General features: G+C 44.8%; 1 protein-coding gene across 3 annotated transcripts in view; it reads left to right on the top strand.

Moving 5' to 3' along the window:
- The first annotated feature begins 2,048 nt into the window (after positions 1-2,048).
- Positions 2,049-13,499, top strand: part of LOC127586327 (calpain-9-like) — a 47,896-nt gene continuing 36,445 nt past the window's right edge. For 2 of the 3 annotated variants that reach the window (XM_052044175.1, XM_052044176.1), the window contains exons 1-5: positions 2,069-2,350; positions 4,886-4,955; positions 9,695-9,813; positions 11,591-11,724; positions 12,926-13,094. In XM_052044175.1, coding sequence (XP_051900135.1) covers positions 2,114-2,350; positions 4,886-4,955; positions 9,695-9,813; positions 11,591-11,724; positions 12,926-13,094 — 729 coding nt within the window. In that variant the 5' untranslated portion in view covers positions 2,069-2,113. Of the gene's footprint in view, positions 2,351-4,885; positions 4,956-9,694; positions 9,814-11,590; positions 11,725-12,925; positions 13,095-13,499 lie in introns of all 3 variants that reach the window. The other variant, XM_052044174.1, reaches the window with a different exon arrangement.

Genomic DNA, 13,499 nt, shown 5'->3' with positions numbered 1-13,499 from the left:
GCTGTTACAAACACAGCGGCTTCTCATTTTTGTTTTCAGACCAAATAACTAATTCTGCAATACATATTGACAATAAAAAAAAAGTTGAAAGTGCTTACATTGTCTGGTTGGAATGATTTGTCAAGTGAAGAAGCTGTTGGTGGCCAGTGGTGTGGAACATTCCTTCGTCCCTCCTGAATGACTTGTTTTTTGTTACTTGATTTGTTCTTTAAACACTCCATTTCTAGCCTCTTGCAGATTGCTTGTTTTATTCCTCCATTGTTAACTGCTGTGCTTTCACGTGATCAAACATTTAGCCTCCAAACTCCAGCCACTTGGGTGTCCTCTTTTTCAGATATTCCTTTAAGCCCGTCTCCTTGACCACTACCTTCTCTTGGTTGAAGAGTTTGGAGCCATAGTCTCAGTATAAACAGCATGTCATTTAGGACTAAGATAAGGAATTTCTCAGAGTGTGAACCTTTGGAATTCTCTGCTGCAGGTGGCTCTGGGGTATTGCTCCGCAGATAACGAAACGGTACATTCCTGCATGAAGCAAACCCAGCGCAATGTTAAGGCACGGGATGATCAATGTTAAATTGGAGAGTTTGCATTCCAGGAGTTACACGCCTCTCTCGCTCGCTTGCACAAAAAGGATTCTAACCATTTTCCCTGACCTTCAAACACATTACCATCCACAGGCTGAGGAGGTGATGGGGGTGATGGTCACCATTAGCCAGAGGTTTAACTGGGCCAAAGGCATTCATTCTGTTGGGATGAGAGCAGATTGGAGGCAGGGTGTACTGTCCTGTGACTAACCTGATTTTCCCCAAAGCCCTTGCACATCTACGTGTGATGTGAGGCGTATGATGGAGTAGTCTCCAGGTAAATGAATGACTGCTGCTCCAGTGAAGTCCAGGGAAAAGTGGCACACAATCCACTCTAACCACCAGCTTCCTCCACTGTCACTGCACTGTGGCACCTGAAAGATGCACTGCAATTCCTCTGACAGCACCTCCCAAACCCACAACCCCTACCAATGGGAAGGACAAGGGCAGTAAGTACATGGGAGCACTACCTACGGATTCCTTCCAAGGTGCACATGGTCCTGGCTTGGAAACATCACCATTGTCACGGAGTCTGAATCCTGCAACTCTTCCCAACAGCACTCTGGGAGCACCTTCACCAGATGGTCTACCATCAGTTAAGGGAGATACATTCTTGAGGATAATTAGAGGTGGATATTATGTGCCAGCTTTGTCAATGACAACCACATCTTCAGAATTTTATGACTTCCAGCAGATATTGAATAAGTGAGGTTCAGTAAAAGTTCTATAACAGCAGAAGGAACTAACTATTGTCTAACCTCAGTGGTTGCTGGCACCAGACCAGGGCCAAACTTATTACATTTGTATAATGCCTTTCCCATTCTCATGATGTTCTAAATCCCTCCAGGTCAAGTAGATTGCCTGAGGAATCACTGATATCTGTGCATTTGCAGCAAGCAGTTTACCACCAACTGTATCTGACATTCATGCTACTGTCCACACAAGTTCGCTTGTCCAGGGCAACTGGAAAATAGAAGAGATTAGTATCTCAGTTGGAAACCTGCAGGACAATAATTGATCTATTCTTATTTTCTTATGTTCTAATGAATGAATAACATCATCTGTAAAGTGTAATATCCTAAGGACAATTATATTTTTTGGGGAGACTGAATCCTCTGTTAATGTAGAAACGTTGGACACCGATTGAAGGTAAAGGTAACATGAGTTTAAAAAAAACAAGTTATTACTATTGAAATTTTTTTGACTGGAAACAATTTCAGTTGTAACCTTACAAAAAAAATTGGGCAAACATTTGGAAAGGAAAGAATCAGGGAACAGCTGCATACTTTCTCAATGGGCTGGCACAGGCGTGTTGGGCCAAACAGCCAGTATCATTCTCTGACTTTTTGCATTCTCTGATCTAAACTTGGCGGGTTGCAAATATTGGCGGGGCTGAAGCCAAGACGGTTTGCTCTGGTTTGAGGCTGGGCTCCACCCGTTCCATGACGTTGTGCCTCTGTCTCCGGACTCGGATCACTCTCTCTTCCTGTATTACAAGGCGGGTGTGGGGGACCTGCGGGTTTTGCACCATGTTCCCGGTGCCCTGGAGTGGTGGGGGTCGGAGACCAGGCTTCTATGACAGCAGCGCGGTGCTGTTAAGGAACGCCAACTTTTACCACAGCCCCGCAAACCCTAAACCTCCAGAGCCCGGACCTAGACCCGGGCTCTTCGAAGATCTGCAGTTCCCCGCTGACAACTCGTCCCTGCACGGCCCGGGAGGGGCCTCCCGTTTCAACATTGCCATATCGCGGTGGAAGAGACCTCAGGTAAGACCAGCCTCAAAAGGTTATACTCTGGGAGGGACAGGATGGGGCTTGTCCATGAACAAAAAGGGAAATGTCTTCAGAACGTAATCTTACACTTGCTTACGCAAATATTTAATGGGAGGGAGCAAGGTGTGACTACCAGTTTATATCAGTTTGGGAACAGGAGGAGCTCTTTAATCTCCGGAAGTTTAGCTGTTTTGTGATGTGTTCCATATTCCTCTGATACCTTTACTTATCAGATTTAGAATTAGAAACGTAGAAAACCTACAGCACAATTCAGGCCCTTTGGCCCACAAAGCTGTGCCTAGCATGTCCCTACCTTAGAAATTACTGGGCTTACCCATAGCTCTCTATTTTTCTCAGCTCCGTGTACCTATCCAAAAGTCTCTTAAAAGACCCTACTGTAACCACCACCACCGTTGCCAGCAGCCCATCCCACGCACTCACCACTCTCTGAGTAAAAAACTTACCCCTGACATCTCTACACCTACTCCCCAGCACCTTAAACCTGTGTCCTCTCGTGGCCACCACTTCAGCCCTGGGGAAAAGCCTTTGACTATCCACACGATCAATGCCTCTCATCATCTTACCAATTGTCCCAGCATTATTTACCATCTGCTGAGTGAAGAGAGCTCCACACCGTGCCATCCTCTGTGAGTGGCAGTGCTTCCCAACTTCACTCCATTTCACGTACTGTGTGTGGACATGCTGACTGTGCAGTGGTGGACCAGGGTGGTTGAAGTTTTTACTTTTAGGCATTCCTACTTGCCATCAGACTATAGCTCACAAGACTAATTAGGGCAGTAAGAGAATGTGTGTCCGCAGTCACATACAGATTGTGCAAGGACTGCACATTTCCTTCCCTATAAGACAAGAAATATCCCTATAAGGCACATTCCCCTCCCTATAAGATAAGCACGTTGCCTGGATCAGAGGGCATGAGCTACAAGGAGAGGTTGGACAAAGTTGGGTTGTTTTCTCTGGAGCGTTGAGGACCTGAGACGTTTATAAGATATGGGAGGCATAGTTAGCGTAGAGAGAGTCTTATTCCCAGGTTAGAAATGTCAAATACTAGAGGGCACAGGTTTCGGATGAGGGGGGGGAAGGTTTAAAGGAGATGTACGGGAGGTTTTTACACAGACTGGTGGATGCCTGGAACAGGCTGCCAGGGGAGGTGGTGGAAGCAGATACGATAGTGGTGTTTTAGGGACTTTTAGATAGACACATGAATATGCAGGGAATGGAGGGATATGGCAGAAGGGATTAGTTTAATTTGGCATCATGGTTGGTACAGACATGGTGGGCTGAAGGGTCTGTTCTATGTGCTATGTGATGATACTTGTACAACAAACCAATATTTTCACAAATAGAAAAACGGACTCATCAATTCTCGATTTATTTAATTATTTGGTGGAATAATTTGAAATCGGGCCTCTGAAAAATTGCTTGTTCCACAATAATGACTAGACCACTGGTTCATCCTGTGCTAAACCCTCCAGGAATATGTTTGCAGCTCTCAACCTTATTACAGAAACTGCATTTTGGCATCCAAGAGCCAGTTATATAAATTCTGCCTTACCATATTACTGAAAGGACATTACATTTATCGACTTTAATCTTATTTAATTAAAGCTGCTGCATTTGGCTATTGCAGATGAGTCATTCCCAGTGGTGGCAATTGATTCTGGGTAAGAAGGACTTTAGTTATATGGGTAGTCTGGAGGTGATGGGGTTGTTCTCTTTGGAACAGACAAGGTTGAAGAAGATCTGACAGGTGTTTAAAATCATGAAGGGTATAGATAAAGTAGATAGAGAGAGAGACTCTTCTCACTAGTGAAGGGGTCAAGATCCAGAGGAAATAGAGTGAAGGAGACTGGCAAAAGAACCCAAAGTGATATGAAGAGAAACTTTTACACAGTGAGTTGTTAGGGTTTGGAATGACAGGTGTGTAGTGGAGGCAGATTCAACTGTATTGTTCAAAAGGGAGCTGGCTGGGTATCTGAAAGGAACTGATTTGCAAAGCAAGGAATAGATGGAGAGTGTAATCTTATTGTTCTTATTGCCAGTACGTAGTCAACATGCCAAATGGCCTTCTTTTGTAACCATTTTGAGACTGTTTGAATATTCTGAGATATGATCATTGCAGGACTGGAGGGGACGTGTAACTTTGCGATAAAGTTGAGGATAGAAGGGTTGGGTGGGAGCAGTAGTCAACTGGTCTGGACAGGTGTGTGGAGAGGGTTGCAAAATAGGGAGTTAGGCTGAAGACCTGTGTAATCCCTGGATATGAAAGGCACTAGTATCTTTGAATTTTATTCAACTAAACATGTACAGCCAGTCAGTATAAATAATGAAAATTTGCCTGTTAGCAAAATGCACCATTTCCCACCAGAACAAGGTTGGTCAAGTTGTTGTAATGAAATTTGAATTTGCAGTAAGATCAAAGCCTTTCCATAACTTGTGTTGTCTCTGACACAATCATCAAAGGTCTTAAGATTTTAAATTTTCACAGTGCACCTATTTTCTTTTCAACAGGAAATTTGTGCCAGTCCTCAGTTTGTTGTTGGTGGGACCACCAGAACGGACATTTGCCAGGGAGCCTTGGGTGAGAACCATTGAACTGGGTAATGTTAAAGATATTCCCTTGTGAAGATATGCACAGTGTTTGGAAATAAGACCCAAGAAAATTGTTCAAAGATGGCATCAAATAGAAAATAGTATTTTCTTCAGAGGGACAGTGAGACAGTGAAATGGAAGGTGAATTCACTCTGAGCATCTTCCCAAACCTCCTGATACCTGAGGAATTGGAGGGCTGAATCTGAGCTTCTATCGCGACTAAGATTGTCTGACTGGAGTCAGCTGCAGAGGCATAACAAGTGTCCACAACATCTTCGGGTATCTAAAAGAATAGAGTAGGGCTCGCTTGGAAAGCATTCAGACAGCACTGAATTCAGCTGCGAGATCCTCAGTAGTAAGATAATCCAAGGACAATGAGGGCTGGGATAGGTAAAGCCAAGCTGCTTTCATGTTGTGGGGTGATGCCTTCAAAGTATAAAAACAATTGCAGAACAATGAAAGAGTGTTAAGGATAAAGATCTGCATTGACTACGCTTCACGTGCAGATACAATGCATGGAAAGGAGAGGGGCCACTAGTAAGAACATTGGAACACAAGGGGGCGTTTTGGCCCCATGAGCCTCTGTTGCCATTCAGTGAGATCATGACCGGTCTGTGGCCTAACTCCATAAACCTGCTTTCTCTCGTTAATCCATTAATACCTTTAGTTAACAAAAGGTTATCAATCTCAGCTATAAGATTGACAATTGACCTGGCATTGGTTGTGGTTTGGAGGAGGGAGTTCCAAAGTTCCCTCACTTTCTGCCCTCAGTAGGTTTCCTAACTTCACTGCTGAGATGCTGGGCTCTAACTGTTCGACTCTTCCCCAAGTTCTCCACTCACTACCCTCTGGGATCACTTCTCCTTAATATCTGTGAAATCATCACACTTCAACTATTGCAGCTATGTAGGACCCTGGTCAGACCCCACTTGGAGTACTGTGTTCAGTTCTGGTCACCTCACTACAGGAAGGATGTGGAAGCCATAGAAAGGGTGCAGAGGAGATTTACAAGGATGCTGCCTGGATTGGGAAACATGCCTTATGAAAACAGGTTAAGTGAACTGGACCTTTTCTCTTTGGATCGACAGAGGATGAGAGGTGACCTGATAGAGGTATGTAAGATGATAAGAGGCATTGATCGTGTGGACAGTCAGAGGCTTTTTCCCAGGGCTGAAATGGTGGCCACAAGAGGATGCAGGTTTAAGGTGCTGGGGAGCAGGTACAGAGGAGATGTCAGGGGTAAGTTTTTTACTCAGAGAGCGGTGAGTGCGTGGAACGGGCTGCCGGCAACGGTGGTGGAGGCGGATACGATAGGGTCTTTTAAGACACTGTTGGATAGGTACATGGAGCTTAGAAAAATAGAGGGCTATGGGTAAGCCTAGTAATCCCTAAGGTAGGGACATGTTCAGCACAACCTTGTGGGCCGAAGGGCCTGAATTGTGCTGTAGGTTTTCTATGTTTCTATTTAAATTCCAGGGTATGCGTCCCTAGTTTGTGAAATCTCCCCTTGTAAATTAATCTTTGGATTATCAGACCTACTTCTTTGGAAACTCACCTTTAAGCTAACAAGCTGTTCTTATTGTCATTTCCCCATCCCACCCCCCTTCTTCCCACTTCTCTCCTCTTCATTATGGCTCTTTGTTCTAATAATGTGTTTGGAATTAAAACCTTGAAGTTGTCGGATTGCCCCAACTGGTTCCCTAATGTTGCTGGGTCTGTGTATGACTCCAGTCTCACACCAGTATGGTTAACTCATAAAGGCTGCCTTCCAAAGTGGCCAAGCAAGCCACAGTTTATATTAACCACTGCACCATTGCCTTACCAGGGCAGCCCATTGATGGGTTTTCAAGGTCAACATTGCCAGCAATGCCATCATCGCTGGAAGGAGTTAAATATTACACATTTAGACAGCCACGGTGCTGCAAAGTTCCTCAGCCATGGTACAGCATCTCTCCTCCATGTCTCATAGATGTACATCACAAAAGGAGGCCACTTGGCCCATCATACCTGTGCTGGTGGAAAAAGAGCTACCTAGCCTGCTCCATTCTCCCATCACTGAAGATCATAGCTTTTTGTCCACATACATAGAACATAGAACAGTACAGCACAGGAACAGGCCCTTCGGCCCACGATGTTGTGCCAAACTAACTAAACTGGTAATTAAAAGCCTACTAAACTAGTCCTTTCTGGCTACACTAGTCCACATCCCTCCATTCTCTGCATATTCATGTGTCTATCTAAGAGCCTCTTAAACGCCTCTATTATATCTGCCTCCACCACCACCCCTGGCAGCGTATTCCAGGCACCCACCGCTCTCTGTGTAAAAATCTTGCATGCCCTTACCTTAAATCCAAGTACTGTTTAACTGTAATAAGCACTTCCACCTCTAGCACCCTTTCAGATCCCAACCACACTCATTTCTTCATCTCTCCTCTAATCTATCAATTGGTTTAAATCTGCGCCCTCAAGTTTTTGACCATTCTGCTCAGTGAAAAAGTCTTTCCTATTTTTTATCTCAGATTCTCATCATTTTATACATTCCAAATATGTGTCTCTTTAGTCTCCTCTGTTCTGAAGCAAACAACCCCAGCTATCCAATCTTTCCTCAGAGTTACAGTCCAGTCCTGACAACATCCTTGTAGATCTCCTCTGCACCCTCTCCAATCTCATCACATCTTCCTGAAAAGAGGTGATCAGAACTGTGGGCAGTGCTCAAGGTGCAGCTTAGCTACGTGGTGTTCAGCACAGTTCCAGTATAACCTCCATACTCTTATAAACTGTCCCATGGCTATAAAAGAATCCAATATTCCCTTCTAACCATCTTACTGATCTGCCTGCTACCTTTACATATACGCCAAGATTCCTTTATTTTTCTACACCACTGCTTCTTATCCTGTGTTGTGTGAACATCAAAAACTGCAGCTGCTGGATGTCTGAAACAAAAGCATTTTATGTCGCCTTCTTGCATCTTCCCAAATGCATCTCCTCACACTTCCCTGATTAAATTCCATTTGCCACTTTTCCGCCCAGCTGACCAGATCATTTACAGAGAATCACAGTCAAAGTCGAGTTTATTGTCAGATGCACAAGTCCATGTGTGCACAGGTGAAATGAAAAACTTACTTGCAGCAGCATCACAGGCACAGGCATCAGATAAGCAGCATTCACAAGAAAAATGTAAATTAAACACTATTTTTACAAGAAAGAACACGATTAGAACAAAAAGAACAAAAGTCTATTTTGGTGCAAAGTGATCAAAGTGGTCATAGTGTTGCTAAATTGTAGTGGTTAGGGCTGTGCTGGTTGGTTCAAGAACTGAATGGTTGAAGGGAAGCAGCTGCTCTTGAACCTGGTGGTGTGGGACTTCAGGCTTCTGTACCTCCTGGCCGATGGTAGCTGAGAGAGGATGGCATGGCCTGGATGGTGGATATATTTGATGATGGATGTTGCCTTCTTGTGTAGATGCCACTGATGGTGATCACAGAGTCGTAGAGAGATACAGCACTGAGATAGGCCCTTCGGCCTCTCGAGTCCATACTGACCACATATATCTTCCTGCAGCCTATAGCTTTCCACTTCACTGTAAAACATTGGGCCAATTTTTTTGTATTATCTGCAAACTTGGTTTATTGGTTTAGTATTGTCAGGTGTACTGAGATACAATGGAAAACTTCTGTTTGTGTGCCGTCCAGACAGATCATGCCATACACAACTACATCAAGGTAGTAAAAAGAAAACAAAATGCAGAATATATTGTAGCAGCTACAGAGAAAGTACAGTGCAGGTAAACAAATAAAGTGCAAAGGCCACAACGAGGTAGATTGTTTAAATCAATAACATATATTGCTAAAGCAAGGGACTGCATGCTGAGTTGTGTGTAACCCCACTGATAACAACCTTCAGGTCACAAGAACACCTGTCAGCTGCTACCCTTTGCTTCCTGACGCTGAACCAATCTTGAATCCTGTGGATCCCATGTACTTTATTGAATAGCTATTCATGTAGGACCTTATCAAAAGCCTTGCTAAAATCTATTCAGATTAAATCTATACACTTTAGCCGTCTAAATTCTAGGGAATGCACCCCAAGAATATACACCCTTTATCAACTTTGGCAGACACCAAAACAGATGTGTTGACTATCAAAAATATGAAGATGTTGGAAATCTGATTTAAAATCAGACTCAGCAGGTCAGGCAGCATCTGTGGAAAGAGAAGCAGATTAACATTTCAGGTTATTCTGATGAAGGGTCTTTGACTTGAAATAACTCTCTCTCTCTCTCTCTCTCTCTCTCTCCTCCCTCCCTCCCTCCCTCCCTCCCTCCCTCCCTCCCTCCCTCCCTCCCTCTCTCCCTCCCTCCCTCTCTCCCTCCCTCCCTCCCTCTCTCCCTCCCTCCCTCCCTCCCTCCCTCTCTCCCTCCCTCCCTCCCTCCCTCTCTCCCTCCCTCCCTCCCTCTCTCCCTCCCTCCCTCCCTCTCTCCCTCTCCCTCTCTCTCTCTCTCTCTCTCTCCCTCTCCCCCCCCCTCTCTCTCCACAGATGCTGCCTGACTTGCTAAGTGTTTCCAGCATTTTCTATTTTTATTAAAGCTACTGCCTTTCTGTTCTAGATGGTTCTGTACCACACATCTGCTGACCGAGCCATGAGAGGTGTTTAGGTCACTGCAGTGTCTGGTGTGTACGAAGCTTCATGTCTCCTCTGATCATTAACGCAAATCCATCTTGTTGTCAGGTGACTGCTGGTTTCTGTCTGTCATTGCCTGTCTCAGCCTCAACAAAGATGTAATGAAACAGGTGATTCCTCCAAACCAGGGATTCGGGGCAGGTTACTCAGGATGTTTCCGCTTTAAGGTTTGTCTTGGTCATTAATTCTCATCGGTGGTCAGTGGTCATTGGTTTATTATTGTCACATGTACCGAGATACAGTGAAAAGCTTTGTTTGCGTGTCATCCAGACAGATCATTCCAAACTTATGGACATCGAGGTAGAACAAAAGGAAAAACAATAACAGAATGCAGAATATAGTGTTACAGTTTCAGAGAAAATGGAGTGCAGGTATTGGTATTGGTTTATTATTGTCAGTTGTATTGCGGTGCAGTGAAAAACTTGTCTTGCATACCGTTCATACAGGTCAATACAGGTAGTACAGGGTAAAAACAATAACAGAATACAGAGTAAAGTGTCACAGCTGCAGGGAAATGCATAGCAGGTAGACAATAAGGTACAAGATCAAACAAGGTAGATTGTGAGGTCAAGAGTCCATCTCAATGTATAAGGGAACTGTTCAGGGAGATAAGGTACAAGGGCCACGACAAGGCCAATTGAGAGATTAAGAGTTCACCTTTATCATACAAGAGGTCTGCTCAAGAGTTTTATAACAGCGGGATAGAAGCTGTCTTTGAGCCTAGTGGTACGTGTTTTCAAGCTTTTGTATCTTTCTACCCAACGGAAGGGGGGAGAAGAAAGAATCACTGGGGTGGGAGGGGTCTTTGACTATGCTGGCTGCTTTCCCGAGGCAGTGGGATGTGTAGACGGAGTCAGTGGAAGGGAGGCTGGTTTTCATGATAGACTGGGCTGTGTCCACAACTCTGCAATTTCTTGCGGTCTTGGGCCAGCACAAATTTTTCCTTCCATATATTGGCCTTTATTGCAAGAGGGTTGGAATTTAGATAGAGAGAGGGTTGTTACAGTTGTGCAGGGTGTTGGTGAGGCTGCACTTGGAGCACTGTGCACAATTTTGGTCTCTTTATTTGAGAAAGGATGCTCTGGCACTAGAGGCAGTGCAAAAGAGATTCATCAGGCTAATTTCTGGGATGATAAGATAAGATTTCTTTATTAGTCACATGTACATTGAAACACGCAGTGAAATGCATCTTTTGCGTAGAGTGTTTTGGGGGCAGCCTTCCGGCGCCAACATAGCATGCCCACAACTTCCTAACCTGTGCGTCTTTGGAATGTGGGAGGAAACCAGAGCACCCGGAGGAAACCCATGCAGACACGGGGAGAGCGTACAAACTCCTTGAGACAGTTGTCCTGTCACTGGTGACTAAAGAAGTGTTCTTTAGAATTTAGGAAAGTGAGGGGTGGAGGGGGTTATTGAAATATGTAAGATCCTTAGGGGCCAGGACAGAGTAGATGTCGGGATGTTTCCATTAATGGGAGACTCTTGAGTGAAGGGACATAGTTGTAAGATTAGGGGACAGTCACTGAAAACTGAGGTGTGTGGGAATATCTTCTCCCAGATGGTGGTGAATCTCCAAAATTCTCCACCCCAGAGGGTTGTGGAGGCTGCATGATCAGGGATATTTAAAGAGGAAGAAGGTAAATTTTTGAAAGATCAGGGAATTGAGAGCTGTGGGGAACTGGCACAGAAGAGGAGATGAGGCCTGGGGCAAATCAGCCATGATCACATTGAATGGTGGGGTAGGTTTGAGGGGCTGAGTGGTCTATTCTTGCTCCTTATGTTCTAATGCTCTTATAAAATTGCTTCCCAGGCCAGGAGGTTGTGAGTTGGCGTTGCATCCCAGACACAAAATTTAGGCTGGTGCTGCTGAGTTGTTTGAAGAGAGAATTGTCTTGGTTTGCTGCTGATGTTCTAACGTTTTGCTTGTCTTATCACTTCCCCAAGTTCTGGCAATACGGGCAGTGGGTTGAAGTGATGGTCGATGATCGACTGCCCACCATCAACAACAAGCTGGCGTTTCTCTACTCCAAGGATAACAATGAGTTCTGGAGCCCACTCCTGGAGAAAGCCTACGCCAAGTAAGTACATGCTGAGTATTTCATAGTGTCTGCAGTCCCACCGACTGCCCACAATATCAGCTTGTATTCATAAAGTGCTTTTAATGTGGTTAAGGACATTCCAGAGCTATTCACATGTAACAAACTAAATTTGACATCAAGTTACAAATTGGCCAGAAAGATAGGTTTTGAGGAACCTAAGAGAAGGTGACCGAGATAGAAAGGTGCGGAGATCTTGGAGCTTGAAGTACACAAAAGGAGGACAATGGTCCTGGTTGCTGGCAAAAGAATCTAAACTCTTGTGAGTGCTTAGGATCTGGATTCCTCTGTTAAACATAAACTCCCAGTTGAATAGACCACATGTAATCTAGGAGTACTGAATGGACCCCATGTTTGATTAGCTTGAAGAAGCTCACCCTTGAAGCTGACTGGAAAGAAACTCCCGTGGATGCAATAGCATGGAGGCAGGTATCCAGGAGTCTGAGGCTGAGGAAGCGACGGTACTGAGGAAAGAAGGAGGGCATAGAAAAATATTTCAATGGCATCTTTTATGAGCAGGTTACAAACACCTTACAGCTGATGTGCTCAGTGCTGTACTGGAGTGAACTTGCTCAGTGTATTGTGATGTATCCCACTTCAGAATCAGAATCAGGTTTATCATCACTGACGTATGTTGTGAAGTTTGTCGTTTTGCAGCAGCAGTACAGTCAAGACATAACGACATAAAAATTATTATGTTATAAAAATAAATAAATAGTGCAAAAGAGGAATAACGAGGTAGTGTTCATGGACTGTTCAGAAATCTGATGGCGGAGGGGAAGAAGCTGTTCCTGAATCGTCGAGTGTAGGTCTTCAGGCTCCTGTACCTCCTCCCCGATGGTAGTAACGAGAAGAGGGCATGTCCCGGGTGGTGAGGGTCCTTGATGCTGCCTTCTTGAGGCACCATCCCTTGAAGATGTCCTCGCTGGTGGGGAGGGTTGTGCCCGTGATGGAGCTGGCTGAGTCTACAACCCTCAGCAGCCTCTTTTGATCCTGCATATTGGAGCCTCCATACCAGGCAGTGATGCAACCAGTCGGAATGCTCTCCACCGTACATCTGTAGAAATTTGCAAGAGTCTTTGGTGACGTACCAAATCTCCACAAACTCCTAATGAAGTGGAGCCACTAGCGTGCCTTCTTTGTGATTACATCAATGTGATGTTCCTGTTCTCTTGTTCCACAGGCTGAAGGGGTGCTATGAGTCTCTGTACATCGGTTACCCTCTGGAAGCGATGGTTGATCTGACGGGGGGAGCCCCAGAGTCATTTCAGATTGACGAGATGCCCAAGGATCTTTGGAAATTCCTGAAGAAACTCCTGGAGAAAGGCTCCATAGTCTGCTGTGCTAAGTCGGTAATTGCAAATGGCTTTTAAGAAATAATAAGTGTTCCCTGCGAGAAGGTCCTCTCACAGAACAAATACCTATAAGCTCCTGATACATCCTATATTCTTTCTTTTAAATCAGGGAATTCTGTCCTATGTAATTGATTTGATTGGCATATAATAGGTCAATACTTGCCCATAAATTTTGTTCAATGTCCTGGGGGTGTGCTGGTTTAACTGAAGGGTGCTGCTGACCCAATAACCTGCTGATTTCCTGATTCAGGGTTTCGATCCCAAACGTCGACAATTCCCCTCCGCCCACAGATGCTGCTCGACCCGCTGAGTTCCCCCAGCAGATTGTGTGTTGCATAAGTTTGTCGCTCCATGCCCCCTTCTTCCCCAGCTCTCCAGTACTGTCCCACCCGACAGCAATGT

The sequence above is a fragment of the Pristis pectinata genome, chromosome 35, assembly GCF_009764475.1.
Source record: "Pristis pectinata isolate sPriPec2 chromosome 35, sPriPec2.1.pri, whole genome shotgun sequence".
Classification (NCBI taxonomy): Eukaryota; Metazoa; Chordata; class Chondrichthyes; order Rhinopristiformes; family Pristidae; genus Pristis; species Pristis pectinata.
The sequence above is the reverse complement of the archived record's forward strand: the minus strand, read 5'-3'. Positions and strand labels throughout refer to the sequence as shown.